General features: G+C 38.3%; 1 protein-coding gene across 1 annotated transcript; it reads right to left on the bottom strand.

The window, feature by feature from the left end:
- Positions 1-679: 679 nt before the first annotated feature.
- On the bottom strand, positions 680-14897 carry LOC310727889 (protein FAM13A-like). The gene is made up of 10 exons (XM_083544852.1): positions 14802-14897; positions 14587-14690; positions 12085-12256; positions 11735-11941; positions 11071-11251; positions 8475-8670; positions 8267-8367; positions 6102-6388; positions 5540-5887; positions 680-3732 (listed from the first exon to the last, which is right to left on the bottom strand). The coding sequence occupies exons 2-8, from the start codon at positions 14614-14616 to the stop codon at positions 6268-6270; spliced, it is 1008 nt and encodes a 335-aa protein (XP_083400978.1). The 5' UTR covers positions 14617-14690; positions 14802-14897; the 3' UTR covers positions 680-3732; positions 5540-5887; positions 6102-6267.
- Positions 14898-15377: the final 480 nt, after the last annotated feature.

Raw genomic sequence — 15377 nt, 5'->3', positions numbered from 1 at the left:
AATGAGCAGAAACATCAACTCAACTAATTTAAAACTCATACCCTAAACCAGTATCTGAAGAAACCGTCATGACCGCAAAAAAAAAAAAAATCTTGGTTCTCTTGATCTCTGTCACCTTCCTTACACAAGCTTGCGATCCCAAGTGGAAAGTACGTTATTCTCTACACGAATGAGAAGACATCTCCTGTCCTCAATGCTGTACATTTTGGGATGTAACGAACAAAGGAAGAAATAATTGCATCATGTTCTGTCCCCTAGAAAAAGCCCATAAAAAAAAAAGTCCACTTTATGATGGAAGTGTTCGGATCATGGAGATATTAAACCAAACGTTTATTTAAAATGTGATTCTGAGATAAAAGAACTCACAGGTGTGTGACAAGAGGCTCTAATCTGATTGGTCAGAACGTATGCAGGATAGGTGTGGAAGAGCTAGTTCAGGTTTTAACATTTAAAGATACAGGGGTTAGACAATGATTAATAATTGGTTAGTATGGGGTAGGGACTTATATTTGCCATTCCCAAGAAGAATTGATGCCGTATTGGCTGCAAAACAAGTCCTGTGCATTGGCCAGGGAGATCCTGTGCCATTCCTCATGGAGAATAGTGGCAAAGTCACTACTTGATGCTGGTTAAGGAAAACGTTTCCTGACTCATTCCTCCAAAAGTATAGAAGTATTTACACTTTCTGTTTTGTAGTTTTCTCAGGTAACATGACAGAGAAAGTGCAATGCAGAGAACGAGATTCTGGTGAGAGAATGGCTGTCTATCGCAGCTGTAACATAAGTAAAACTTGTCTCATGGTTGTCTCATGACATTAAATTAACGTATCATTAGTTCAGTAATAAAGTAAATGCTAGTAAATTGTTACTACTGTATCCTCTGTGGTAAAAGCGGAAAACATTTTTGGTATGTTCGGTAAATCTTTTAGCACAGACCGTGATATTATTTATAAAATTTAATGTACAAGTAAACCCCTTTCTATCATAGGGGTATCATAGTAGATTCCCTACTATCCTATTCCTCTGTTATCGTGAATTTGCACAAGCGAGGAATAAGGAGCATTCTGGTTTAAAAAAAAAAAAATAATGACTTACTTTTAGCAATTAAAGAAACATTATTTCATATTAGTTAGGTGGAACATCCATGAAACAAGTTATCTCTAACCTTGCAGACGCTATAAACAGTCGTTCCCTTGTTTGCATGCAGTCTCTGTTTTTTTCACCACTTTCTATTAAGAAAAATACACAAACACAGCTTGTCCTATTACAGAAATATTATTAAATAGCCATGTGTACTGTGAAAGATGCTGTTATATGGAACGCATCGAAAAAAAAAAGAAAGAAAGGCACTTCATACTTGTCACATATACTTTTCAGCACAGTGAAATTCTTTCTTTCACTTATCCCAGTAATGTGAGGAAGCACAGTCAGCCATAACACAGCACGACTGTAGCACAGAGGGTTAAGGGCCTTGCTCAAGGGCCCAAACCCTCGACGATCAGTAACAGAGAGCCTTAATCACTGAGCTACCACCTCCCCTAAACCTGCTTCTGACCAATCAGATTTGAGAATTCAAAGGTTCTTTGAACCTTTAAGTCAGTGGTCCCCAACCCCCGGGCCGTGGAACGCCACTTGTCCGTGGGTCAATTGGCACTGGGCCGTACAGAAAGAATACATAACTTTATTTCCATTTTATTTAGTATCGGATTCTGAAAGGTTTTATTTTGGAAAATTAGCGCATTCTCTCCGCCACATTTGTCTATGACTCACTCCTGATGCATGTGAAAATTCCTTGGTCACATGTCTTACCTCCATCTGCTACCTTCTTAAAGGGGCTCCAGCCGCTAACACATAATACATTACCCCTAAATTTAAACCCCCAAGCGAGCAAAATGAACAAAAACAACACAGTGGATTCATGTTTATTATCATATTTAGAAAATACCAGTTTTTATGCCGGTCGTATCATTTTATTTTGTTGTATTTATCCGCCAAGGTTGGGGGCCACTGCTTTGAGTCTTTCATCACAGCTTTTACAATGAATTTTAAAAAGTCTCAAGAAGTCTCCCATACTGTTCACTACACATGCAGTGGATTGGATCAGAATAAAAAACATTGGAATATTCCTTTAAACCCCCCAAAAAACAAAGAAAGATCCCCATTCCCATTTACACATCAACACTGCTGAGAATTCAGAATGAAGATGGAAAAAACCAATCAGCAGTGACTGTTACTCCAGGGCTTAACTCCTGTTGGATCTGAAACACTGATTTTGCTTCGTGTGGGAGAATCTCGAAAAAAGAAAATGTCTTCTAACATCCGAGCCCACTTTTTTTCTTTCCCAAGACGTGTCCACTATTTCAAGCATCGATTCATTTACCGACTTTTTTTAGAGACTGGTTCATTTTCAAGCAGTAATCATCGCATTTGTCCTTTTGCCAGTAATCACATTTATGTATTTTTTAAAATTCTTTTTTTATTTATTTATTTTTTTTTACAAAAAAAACAGCAGCATGTGTATTTGTACATTAGAGTCTGTGTATGTGTCAGAGATGTTATGTTGTGCTGGATGTTTAAGTGAAGTTTTACGTTGGCGGTCTCGTACCCTCGAAACTGTGCTCCTGTATGCCAAAGGACATCAGATGAGAGAGAAAGAAGAAAAGAAAAAAAACGCTTTACTTAATGTACAAAATGGATCTATCAAGTTTTGGAACCTGACAAAAGAACATAAATATCGATGCAAACTAGTCAGATCGTATCGGAAACTTATGTTGAAACATCGTCTCGCAAAAAGTAAAACAAAATTGATTCTAAACAGAACAAACTCTAGAGACGTTTTCTGTTCAATAAAAAATGTGAAAATGTTAAATGAAAAAATGACAGTGCTTTAACAAGATGGGCCAGCGCAAAGAATATTACCCATAATTCTCCACAAGAAACAGGCAAGATTGTCAACTGTACTCCTATTGGGAAAGCGTTGCTGTGTTAAATCCTTTACACCCTCACTTTAATGTAAAAAAAAACAAACATTCGATACATAAATCTAAAAAAAGTCCCAACATTTTTTTTTACAGTACGTTCTTATTTATTTGTCCACCACAGCAAGCATAAAAACTCCCAAAGATTATAGCGTTTGAAGCAGAAGGCAACACCAAGGACACTCGTAGAAATGAACTCGAATGCAGCTTTTAATCAAATTCAAATGATCGTTCGTCGGCTGGGAAGAGCATCGTATCCCCCTTTCATTTCTCTCGCTCTTCCTTCTCTCACTGTGAAATGACAGCATCTAGACTAGAAGCCCAGCAGCCGAATATAAAATGCTCTTTTTTAATACGCAAGTGCATCAGGTGGACGTTTACTTTATAGTTGGCCACAATTACGTAATCATTTCAATTCCATATTTAAAAATCAGCTGCTTTTTTGAGTTCCTGTTAACAAAAATAAATTTGCCATTACCATTGCTCATACGAGTGGCACGTATACACCCTGTCCCTACACGCGTACTAATTTCCACCCATGAGGCTACACAGATGGTACACGAGATCGAATGTGTGTGTGTGTGGTTTTGTGTGTGTGTGTGTGTGTGTCAGTTGGTGATTCTGTCTGTGGCTACTTAGAGGTTGTGTTTATTCCCTAGCACCTCTTTCAGCAGCCTCAGTCTGTCCTTCAAAGCTCGTCGTAGTAGCGGTCGTATTCCTCCGCCATGATGAGATGGTCCTCTCTATGTGTACTTCTAAAGAAAAAGAAATAATAGTAAAAAAAAAGTAAAAAAAAAAAAAGAGGAAGTGAAATAAAAGGGCACTAATCACTGGTAGCGGACGTCTCCCCGCTATTGCCTTACACTCCGATAGCTGTGTACCGATTTAGACTGAACCTTTAAACATCATGCACATGGGGAAAACAAACTGTTCTCTCAAACTTTATCTCTCTCGCTGTTTGTGGGGAGAGGCTTCACATTCTCACACGCACACTAACTAACACAGAGCAGTATCCTTTTGGCAGGTGCTGCTGTCAGTTTTTTTTCCCTGTTCTGAGTTTTTTGATGTGTTTATGAGAAACAACTGTGACTGTTCAATAAAGCTATGTGTGAATGACTCACCGTGTGTGTGTGTGTGTGTGTGTGTGTGTGTGTGTGTGTGTGTGTGTGTATTTCAATTTAATGAAGCTTCACATTCAGGCTTCTATGAGCAAATTTAGAGTCTATAAAATGAGTTACAGGAAGCACATCTGAACACATCCAAGCGTTTTGGTAAGGAAGACGTTTTTCTTTTCCCTGACAAGACAATGTTTTTTTTTTGTGCCATGGTCACAACTTAATTCATACTTTAAATGAAAATGTTACATCTTCTAGGTTATTTTATCAAATACTAAATGAGTTTAAAGATAGACTTTGGCACATTTAAAGATTGTGTGTGTGTGTGTGTGTGTGTGTGTGTGTGTGTGTGTGTGTGTGTGTGCATGTGTGGATAGGTACCTGTTAACTAATTGTGATTTATTTTTGGATTCTGTTGGTTCCGTGACTAGGATAATCCGTGACTGAGGACACACACACACACACACACACAAACACACACACACACACACACACACACACACACACACACACACACACACACAGAGCTAAAAACTCAAGGAGGATTAAAAGATTATATTTTGATCAAATGCATTTTTAAGGTTATTTAGTGTCACCTCAAAATTACAGCTTTAACTATTTTTCTAAATATTTTATATAAAAAAAAAATATATATATAATTTTTGTCATGATATTTTGTGCAGGACATTTTTGGCTAGAGATTTAAAAACATACTAAAATCTATCTATCTATCTATCTATCTATCTATCTATCTATCTATCTATCTATCTATCTATCTATCTATCTATCTATCTATCTATCTATCGCAAAAATAAAGTCATAATGACAGAATGGCGTACATTAGTGCAACAAAAATAAATACATAAACACTTAGCAAATAAAGAAATATTTCAGCAAAACCACATTAATAAAAAGTTATAATAATTTTAGTATTATTAGTATTCCCTTCCTCCTTCAACAAAATACCTTTTCATCTCTGACAGTGGCGCCAACTGCAGGGAAAATTACATGCCCAGTGATTATTCCCGTTTCTATAGTAACACTTGCACAGACTAATGTTGTGCTATTATTAAAGAAATCCATCACTGGTGGTATGATAGAGGAGTTTTGTGAGGAGATTCAACATTTATGGAATCTTAGACTTAGTCCTAGACTTTTAGGTGTCAATTTCCCAACAAAAGAAAGTTGAGAAACATGACAAGTTGTGGGTTTTTTTGTATATTAGCTTTAGGAAAGGCTTGTGAGAGAATGGCAGTGTATAACAAATAATGATGTTACATACAAATAATATACAAATCAAAAGTGATATTCGTTAAGAAATAAACAAATACAATATATGCAAACTACTAGAGTAAAATAAATATAAAACAGTTTAAGAAGTAATACAATCACACTCCTCACACACACACACACACACACACACACACACACACACACACACACACACCTTGTAGTTGTGGATATGATCGAAGAATTCTTCCAAGCTCCTGATTGCTCCCTCGAGCAACACAACTGAGAGGTTGATGTCTCATTGGAACAATCTGCATCAACCTCTTTGCTAACACACACACACACACACACACACACACACACACACACACACACACACACACACACACACACACACACACACACACACACACACACAGCGAAACTAAGATCCTAGTAAACCTAAATCTCAGCATCCCAGTTACCACACAAATTAAACAAACTAAAAGAGAGGTCATTCCTACAAGACACAGGATTGGCTGGTGACTTCAAAGGAGGCGGAGTCTTGTTGAGAAAGTAGGAGGAGCTGCAGGAGGACATAGGAGAGGAAATTAATGCAGTAGCTTTCTGTATAAACTCACAAGACACTCATGAAGTAAATAAAAGATTACTTTTGAGAGTAAAAAAAAAGGGTAAAAGCTAATACCCACACAAAAACACTACAGCAATGATCTGAACTGATTACATATAAAGCACAAAATCTGAGTAAACAGGGAAAATAATGTAAAATAAGGTTTCACCTGTAATATAATGACTAGTCGCTGAGTTGGCCTCCTCCTCCAGCCTTGTACTGTGTGTGTGAATTTGGAGATTCGTATTTGGCTTCGGTTTGTACGTTGCTACCGTATGTGTGTGAGCTTCCAGGCTCTGGGTGTGAGCTTCGACTATCAGTTTGTGTATCACAACTCAGAGAGTGTTAGACTGCGTGGATTCCTGTATGTGTGTGTCTTGAGTTTGCAATACGTCTCGATGGTGGTATTGGAGTGTGTTTCGATGTTGGAGTAGCTGCTCTTTGGAGTGGGTCCTCCTATTGAAGGGAAGGTCAACAACGGTCACAGACACACAAAGGTGTTAAAAACCAGTTACAGTGCATAGCGCACTCTGCTGGCTCTCTGGAAAATTACAGTTGCCATGAACACGTGTATAGACCCTCAATATAAGCCACGCCCTCCGCTATTCAAAAAGCTGGAACAAATTAAACAGACTTTACATTTCTTTACTATTCAGTATACAAAAATTTATTTGTCTGAGCAAGTGAGGCTGGAATGATCCATTGTCCTTTGGCATGATCTGTAGATATAATGGGACATTTCCTGGTTAAATGTTCGTAGGCAAGAATGCTTCTGCAATCCTGTAAAAGTTGACATGAAATTATTAAGTGGGTGGTTTTATTTGAAGAAAAAAATATTTTTATAGAGTTTTTATCCACCTGTTTCCTGGTAGGGCATTGATGTAGTAGTAGTAGTAGTAGTAGTAGTAGCATTGACCTGTAGCATTAAGCTGGAAAATGTTAAAATAGTGTTTAAAAGCTCAGGAACAACATGAGCTGTTCGTGGTGGCATATAAGACCAGACAAAGCTTAATTTGTAGCATGAAAAATAGTGGTATATACACAAAGACATGCCTGTCTTGCCCTGCGACACTGCATTTTCTACCTTTATAGAAGAAATAATAAGCCTTACTTACTCTTTATTTTCTTTACCGTGCTTCTATTACCAGCCTAATACTAATCGTAATACTAATATAATACAATAATCATCAATCCAACTTTATATAAGCTGTCTATAACCATAATCTGCATTTTCTTTTTTAGCGTTAGGTACAATTATTTTAATTGTGTTCATTTATTGCAAAACACTTGATGGCACTTGATAGCTTTATGCAGTTAGGGTTAGCAGTATCATTTTAAATGTAATTACATGCAAGTGAATAAAAGTACAATTCGTATTTGCATAATGCATAATTTGCATAATTTGCATTCTGGCCTGGTATGAAGAGTGATGTTATAAGGTACTGCAAGACCTGTCATACCTGTCAGGTAGTTGGCAAACCCAATCAGGTTGTTCCGCCGGCTCCCCTAAACCCCATTGTGGTCAGCACAGACCCATTTGAACGGATCATTGTGGATTGTGTTGGACCATTGCCTAAAACCAGCTCTGGTAACTGTTATTTGTTAACTGTCATGTGTGCTGCCACACGGTTCCCTGAGGCGTTTCCCATGCGTACACTTAAATCAAAAGCAGTGGTTAAAGCTCTCATTAGGTTTTTTACTACCTTTGGACTTCCGAGATATGTACAAACCGATCGTGGGACAAACTTCACGTCACAGTTGTTCTCACAAGTGATGCGTGTGTTGCAAATTTCCCATCAGTGTTCGAGTGCTTATCATCCAGAGTCACAGGGTGCCTTGGAGCGCTTTCACCAGACGTTTAAAACCATGCTGCGCGCCTTCTGTGTTGAATCGGGTAAAGATTGGGATGAGGGGGTGCCTCTCTTACTGTTTGCTGTTCGTGATGCGGTACAAGAATCTCTTGGCTTTAGCCCTTCGGACCTTGTGTTTGGTCACACCGTGAGGGGTCCTTTAAAAGCATTGCAGGAACAGTGGTTGGCAAAGGGTTCTCCTCCTCTGGGAAGGACCATTTTAAAGGATGTTCGGCTTCTTCGTGAGCGTTTGCGGTTAGCCAGATGCGATGAAAAAGCGGTATGATCGTAAGGCTGTCTCACGCTCTTTTTGTGTTGGAGACTTTGTATTGGCCTTATTACCTGTGCCAGGATCGTCTCTCCAGACACGGTTTGCGGGGCCTTACGAGGTAAAGCAAAAATTGAGTTCAACTAAAACCCCCATAATATTATGCTTTACTTTCACACAAATCCACTTAAGTCAGATTAGCAAATGAATTCTTACCTGTAGGAAAGTGGATCTGCTGAGGTTGGTGTGAGGGCACTTGTTTCATTAGCCACACCTACACTGTGATCACACTCCTTTTCTGAGGTACAAGATTGCTCCTGGGATTTAAGCAAATACTGGTATAATTAAACCACACTCAGGCACACACGCGCACACACAGACACATGCACATACACACACACATGCACACAGTGTTCATTCTCACCTGCTGTAGATGAGTAGGAGACAACATGGATTCCGTGCTCTGTGTGGTGTGTGTATGGTTATTGTTGCATACGTGTGTGCAACCTGTGCAGTTATCGTGTGTGTTTGGAATCAGTTGTGTGTGTTTCTCCAGTAAATGCAGCGTGAGCGTGTTGCACATGGTCTGCTCCTCCAGCATCGTCGGGCTCTCGGGGACACTACATATACACATTATAACACAGTATTAAACTAAACACGTGATCACTTCATAATGAAAGGGATATTTAAAGATTAAAGCACTTGATGAAATACGATTAGAGGAAAATCAACAATGACATCGTTTTAAAGCCGCTTTTCACAGATAATGCGTTATAGAATAATCAACTCTGGGTTGCTATCAGAAGCTCGTTACAACACCCTGTTAATTATTTCCCTACACCAGAATGCCCCTGAGTGTATTACAGTAGACACCTCGTATTGCTGAGCATCGTGTACTTACCACGGAGATGGAAGCAAATCGTTCTGTAATTGGATCACAACTGCTCTTCGCTTTATTAAAACCAGCTACCAAGAGACAGACTAGCATTACGGGTAATACAGAGATTCCAAGCTGTATTAAATTAGATCAGAAAACAGAGAGAGTGTGTAGTAGCAGTGCTTAAACTGGCAGGTGACTGTCTAAAACCTCTTCCACAAGAGGCTCCATTTGTCTCGACAGAATCAAAGACTGCAGCATCAGTATCAGAGCTCCAGGAACAGCCAAAAGGGGAACTAAGAAGTTTTAACAGGATCAATCATTCCAAGTGGAGAAAAACTCTTTTTGGTGTATTATGGGGGATATAACTCTTACCAATGACCAGAGGTGGGAAGTAACGGAGTACAAATACTTCGTTACTGTACTTAAGTAGATTTTTCTGGTATCAGTATTTTACTCCACTATTTATTTTTCAGACAACTTTTTACTTTTACTCATTACATTTTTACACAAATATCTGTAGTTTTTACTTCTTACATATTTAAAACAGGCTCGTTACTTTACTTTTAATCCATTGATTTGGTGAAATATATATTTTTTATTTTCACTGCGCGCCGATTTCAGCCGAACAACCGATTTCCTGTTACTGCGCGTCTTTTCAATCCGCTGGTGTATAAAGTCCTGACCCTCACTCTTTACGGAGATAAGAATCAGCGGGCAGAAGGCAGTAAATTGGGGTTAATGTGGATGAGACAGAGGGAGTCAGTGATGAGAACATGACTGAGAACAGACACATTCATCATCATTATCTTTTCTCTGCTTGTGTTCTATATGTGGATCTTCAGCCTGGATACATTCATTAGGTAACAACATTTTTAATTCGTTTTGTATTAATATATATATATATATTATTATATATATTTGGCTGTCAAAATTAAAACTATTTTAAACAGCACTAAATGTTATTAACACGCTATCAATTCAGCGCGCATTTCTGTTTTTACCATTTTTATGGAAAAAAAAAAGGTAAATATATAAATAAATAACTAAATATAAAAGAGGCGAAATTAAAACCTCCAGCAGAACAAACACTTATTTAAGACGTCCTTTCTTTACTTAGATATAAAATAAATAAATAAACTCCACCAAAAAACATTTTTAATCAGTAAACTTTTGTTTTATTTCTGCGCCAAGTCTCAAATCAAACACCAAATCCGCCATGTTTTACACAATTAAACCTCTGGGGGGCGTTTTGTGGGTTTTTCCCTCATAATGGCGAAACAAACTTAAATTACTGTCCTTATTGATCGTAGAGATAAAAACAATACATCATTCAAATCTGTAAAATGTCTATAATTATATATAAAATCTTCTTGACTTGACTTGAAGAGGTGCAGTTTCTTCGGTATCACATCATTAACTGTCCGTGTGGAAACATAGCAAAGGCTCTTAATGATGTCCACACATCTCTGCACTGTTATAGCCTTTATATTTAATCACTGTACATATGCTTACATATATATCACATGCTGTACATATGATACATGTTTATCTGCACTATTGCTACTTTGTGCACTTCTGGTAGATGCCAAACTGCATTTCGTTGCTGTGTACCTGTACTATACAATAACAATAAAGATCGATCGATCGATCGATCGATCTATCTATCTATCTATCTATCTATCTATCTATCTATCTATCTATCTATCTATCTATCTATCTATCTATCTATCTATCTATCTATCTATCTATCTAATATTAATATGATGTGAGGTTCAGTTAACAGCTAAAACAGGTAGAAGTAATAACTACTTTTTACTTAAGTACATGTGAGAGCCAAGACTTCTTTACTTTCACTTAAGTAAAAAGGTATAATCAGTACTTCAACTTTTACCCGAGTATTTTAAAACATGAGTATCTGTACTTCTACTTAAGTAAAGGATGTGTGTACTTTTGCCACCTCTGCCAATGACTCCTACAACCTTTTATGAAGACAGGCAGATTTTCAAAGAAGCAACAGAGTAGATTCAAGATCATTATAAATGACCTTAACAACTTCAAATCTTGCCAACTTTTGTCTTTAAAACACACACATGACACATTCAATCAATGCGTTTTTTTTGGGGGGTTTTTTCAAACTCACCGAAAAATACAGGGCCCGAACACTTTGGCCAAGTTCTCTGAGGTCATGTGATTCCACTGACTGTGGGCAGCGACTTGAGACAGGAAGTAAAGAAGGTATGACAGAAGGTTGTAATTGTCATCAGGGAGACGATGCAGGATTTCCTTCAGTGACTCAACCAGCTCCGTTCCCTCTTTAGCGTCTGAGCATACACACACAGATTGTGAGTAATTATAAATAATAATAAGTGTAATAAACACTAACGGGCACCTGCCGCATTCACTTGCTGTGTGTGTTTGTAGCATGAGAATGCTGTGTGTGTATTTGCTGTATGAGACTGATACATGCTTATTTGCTGTAGGAGTCTGCTGAATGTGTGGGTGTATTAAATGCATGAGGATGATGAGATGATGAGGGTTTGTGAGTGTGTTTAATGTTTGTTGTAGGTGAATGCTGAGTGTGTATGATTATTTGCTGCAAATGTTTGCTTAGTGTGTGTGTGTGTGTGTGTGTGAGAGAGAGAGAGAGAGAGAGAGAGAGAGAGATATGTTTGCTGTAGAAGAATGCTATGTGTGTGTATGCATATTCCCTGCATGTGTGTACCCTTGAAATCTGCTGCATGCATTTGTTCTGTGTTTGCAATATATGTGTGTGTGTGTGTGTGTGTGTGTGTGTGTGTGTATACCTTTTAGCGCTTGCTGCATCCACATGCTGTGTATGTGTGGTATGAGTCCACCTGGAATTTCCCTGAGGTACAGCTTGAGCAGAGTGGCAACGGTTGGCACGTCCGCTCTCTCCAGATCCACACTCTCTCCACGGTCCAGACACTCACGCAATGTCTTGCAGCATTTTGCAGAGCCACACACCCTGAACACGCCAGTCTGTTGAAGACCTAGGCACAGGAACACACACACACACAACACGAAGAGAAGTACATCAATTCAACTTCATGGTATGCGTTTAAGTATATTTCCACCTTTTCTTCACAGGCTACACTGGTAACTTCTACAGAATCTTCATGGAAAAACACGTTACCATATTTCTCCAAAAAATCCACCATGCTCTTGAGTACCAGAGGGACTCCATGCTGTAGACGCCCTTCTTCTCTCAAGTGCTGCAAAGATGCTCCGAAAAGAGCCGTAGTGTCTGTGTCCTGAGTTTGCTGCACACAAGTGTGCCGTTTCAGCCCTTTCTCCGACGCTGGATCCTTTTAGTGTTCAGCAACACATACAAAAACCGAAGGACAAGGATTGAAGGATTAACTCTTGTTTAGTGCAACCATATTTCATATACCAAGTGTTAAACGCAATCATAAGAGCAGCCCAGAATGAAACACATTCAGTCTATGTAGAGGGCCAAACACTATTAACATTTAATGAACAACAAGGCAGGATACAGATTAAAGTGCCAAAATAAAACAGTAAATCAAAACAGTGCACATTTGCCCGAGCGAGACGCTTGGCATCGACCGCAAATGAACAGAGTTCAGCGCTTAATGCAGCTATTCAGTGACCTGTAATGAGAGATATAAACATTACACCAGATGGTTACAGTTCACTGGATAGCTGTTTAGACCCAGAAGAACCAGAGAGTGTCTGTGACCACACCAGGATCAATTTACCTCGACAAAATTAGAAACTGCAACATCAGTATCAGAGCACTGGGAACTAGGTTGGGTTTAAATCAGGGTCAACTGTCAATCATTTCGAGTTATATAGAGATATAACACATACCAGTGACTGTTAAACTACAGAACTCCTACAACACGTGTTTCGTCTTCTTATAAATGGCATAGAGGGGCAAATCAAAGGTGACCATGGGCCAACTTTGGGCTACGGACCTTAGTTTGGATAATAAAAAAAAATGATCTTTTATCTATTATCATTTGACACTCGATTGACATAGAGGCGAAAAGTCTAAAAGACACACGGGTCATGCCGCATGCGCGGTCAGACTCGCACGAGCTACTCCAAAACTTCAGCGAGCTCAGTGACTGCACTTTTTTATGTCCAAATACTGCTCCACCATGACATGATGATCGTTTGAAAGTCTGCTTGAGGCTAGCTTCCAGCAGCTACTGTCTGAACTATGCAGCCCTGACTGCAAGTCATCAGAGTAAGGTATTGATCATAAAGGATGAATTGAATTGTACTTTGTAGGTTTCATGATCCATGAATCCGATTTGTAGTGCACATGTGCGTAAAAAAAAACTACACTTCCTGTCATCGCCTAATGTTTTTTTAACGACATTCTCACAATATGGATTCTTTTGTATTTAATGTCAAGTCAAGTCAAGTCAAGTCAAGTTTATTTGTATAGCGCTTTTCACAACAGACATTGTCTCAAAGCAGCTTTACACAAATCAACAGTTAAGGTGAATGGTGTGAATTTGTCCCTGATGAGCAAGCCGCTGGCGACTGTGGCAAGGAAAAACTCCCTTAGATGTTATAAGGAAGAAACCTTGAGAGGAATCAGACTCCAAAGGGAACCCATCCTCATTTGGGTAACATCAAGAGTTTGATCATAAATCTTTCAACAATACAGAACACTGGAGAGTGAGAACTAACATAAGTACTGGAGTATAAGATTATAAGTGATGTTCTTTCTGCAGTCTTATACAGTCTATATGGTTGGTAGCTCCTAGTTTTATAAGCTCAGCATTTGTGATCATCACAGATCCAGCATCAGCTTCTCCATGCCAGAGCCTTTAAACACTCCAGGAGGTCCAATGTCAAACTCCACACATGTAGCGGGATCCAAATGTCACTGGTACGTCTCTAGGTGGTTCGGGATGTTTGCGTGTTCGGCATCTACTTCTTCAAAGGTCCGTAATCATCACGAGGTGGGAGGTGACTGGAGCTGGCCAAATCTCAGGGTGTCTCGGGATGGGGAGAGAAAGAGACGCAGTGGAGAGTCTAGCTTTCTTAAAATGAAAAACTCCTGACAATTCCACATATCGAGGGAGTGAGTGAATGAAGGATGGAAGAAATTAAGACATTTGTTAAAGTATGCTGAAATTGTTTCTATGTTTCTGTTTATTATTACCTGCCAAGGGACCACGGATGAAAACTACCATTGGCTAAATTTGGTTCAATGCATGTTAAAATTGTACATAGTCCCTTTTCAAATTAATTTTAATACAAAAAATATATATAATATAATTTATTATATTCAATATAAAACACACACACACACACACACGTATATACACATCTGCGCTTTAACAAATGCAGACTAGATCATTTAATGTTTCCATTCATTACATTTTATTTTATCAATTTAATTTGGGCCAATTTAATCAGTTACTCAATTTAATCAACATAATACAAGTATTGCATTCATTCTATTTATTAAATGTTATTTTTTATATTTTTTTAATTAAAACAAGCTGCTGATGTTCACAAATGTTAATAATAATAAACTGCGTTAATAAAAAAAACTTTACTTGAGGTTTTTTGACAATGTATATTATTTAACAATAAAATACAAATACACAGTTAATTAAATTAAATGAATTTAAAAGAGATATTTACTCACACAAGGTGGAACGGAGGCACTTGTTCCCATTTCAGACTTATTCCAAGTCAGGACACTTTTTCCATCAAGTCTATTGGCTAGTCAGATGGCTAGCAAAGCCGGCACTGTCTACAACGATGTCATATTTTATTATATATTTTATTTGACCGAAAGTACATTAAATATCGTGTATACATGTATTTATATATAAATATAAAGCCAAACTGCAACATTACCTGTAGTTTTGCTCTTTAGAAAATTCTTCAGCTTCTCTGGCTTGTCGTTAATGCTGCTCTCAGGTGACCAAAACAATCCGTTGCTAGGGGGAACCGCGTGGAGCACGGTTTGTCATGGTTACAGGTGCGTTCCCGCTCGAATCCGCGTCGCGAGCGCCTTCACTTCCGGCTGTGAGGAGAGGAGCAAAATGGAGAACAATTACACTTTTTTGAACCCCCGTCTGCAAAACTTATAATAATAATAAAATCACTTCAAATGAAAAAATAATTTGTCCATTTATTCCTTCGCTCTATAATCATTTACTGATTTACATGCTCCATACTGATACTTTATATTGATATACACGCTCTATAATCATTTATTGATTTACATGGTGCGAAACATTGCAAGTTATTATCATCAATTCTTCCATGAAGACCACTTCTGTCCAGACTTCTCACAGTAGAGTGTCCACTGGTTTCCAACAGTTCTTTGCTGATGGTCAATCAGCATGAAAAAAAAAACCAAAAAACAAAACAATAGCAACCATTCCAGAAATTCTAATGACATGTATTACAAACAGTGATTGACAATAA

Source organism: Silurus aristotelis (assembly GCF_946808225.1).
Source record: "Silurus aristotelis genome assembly, chromosome: 6".
Classification (NCBI taxonomy): Eukaryota; Metazoa; Chordata; class Actinopteri; order Siluriformes; family Siluridae; genus Silurus; species Silurus aristotelis.
Note: the sequence above shows the minus strand (reverse complement) of the source record. Positions and strands in the feature narration are given on the sequence as shown.

Excerpts from the sequence above, each read along its gene's own strand:
- LOC310727889 (XM_083544852.1), bottom strand. The coding sequence starts at position 14,616 with ATGGGAACAAGTGCCTCCGTTCCACCTTGT. Across the intron at positions 11,252-11,734 it reads GATGCAGCAAGCGCTAAAAG|ACGCTAAAGAGGGAACGGAG; the intron begins GTATACACACAC and ends GTGTATGCTCAG. Across the intron at positions 8,671-11,070 it reads TTCGGGCCCTGTATTTTTCG|TGTCCCCGAGAGCCCGACGA; the intron begins GTGAGTTTGAAA and ends GTGTATATGTAG.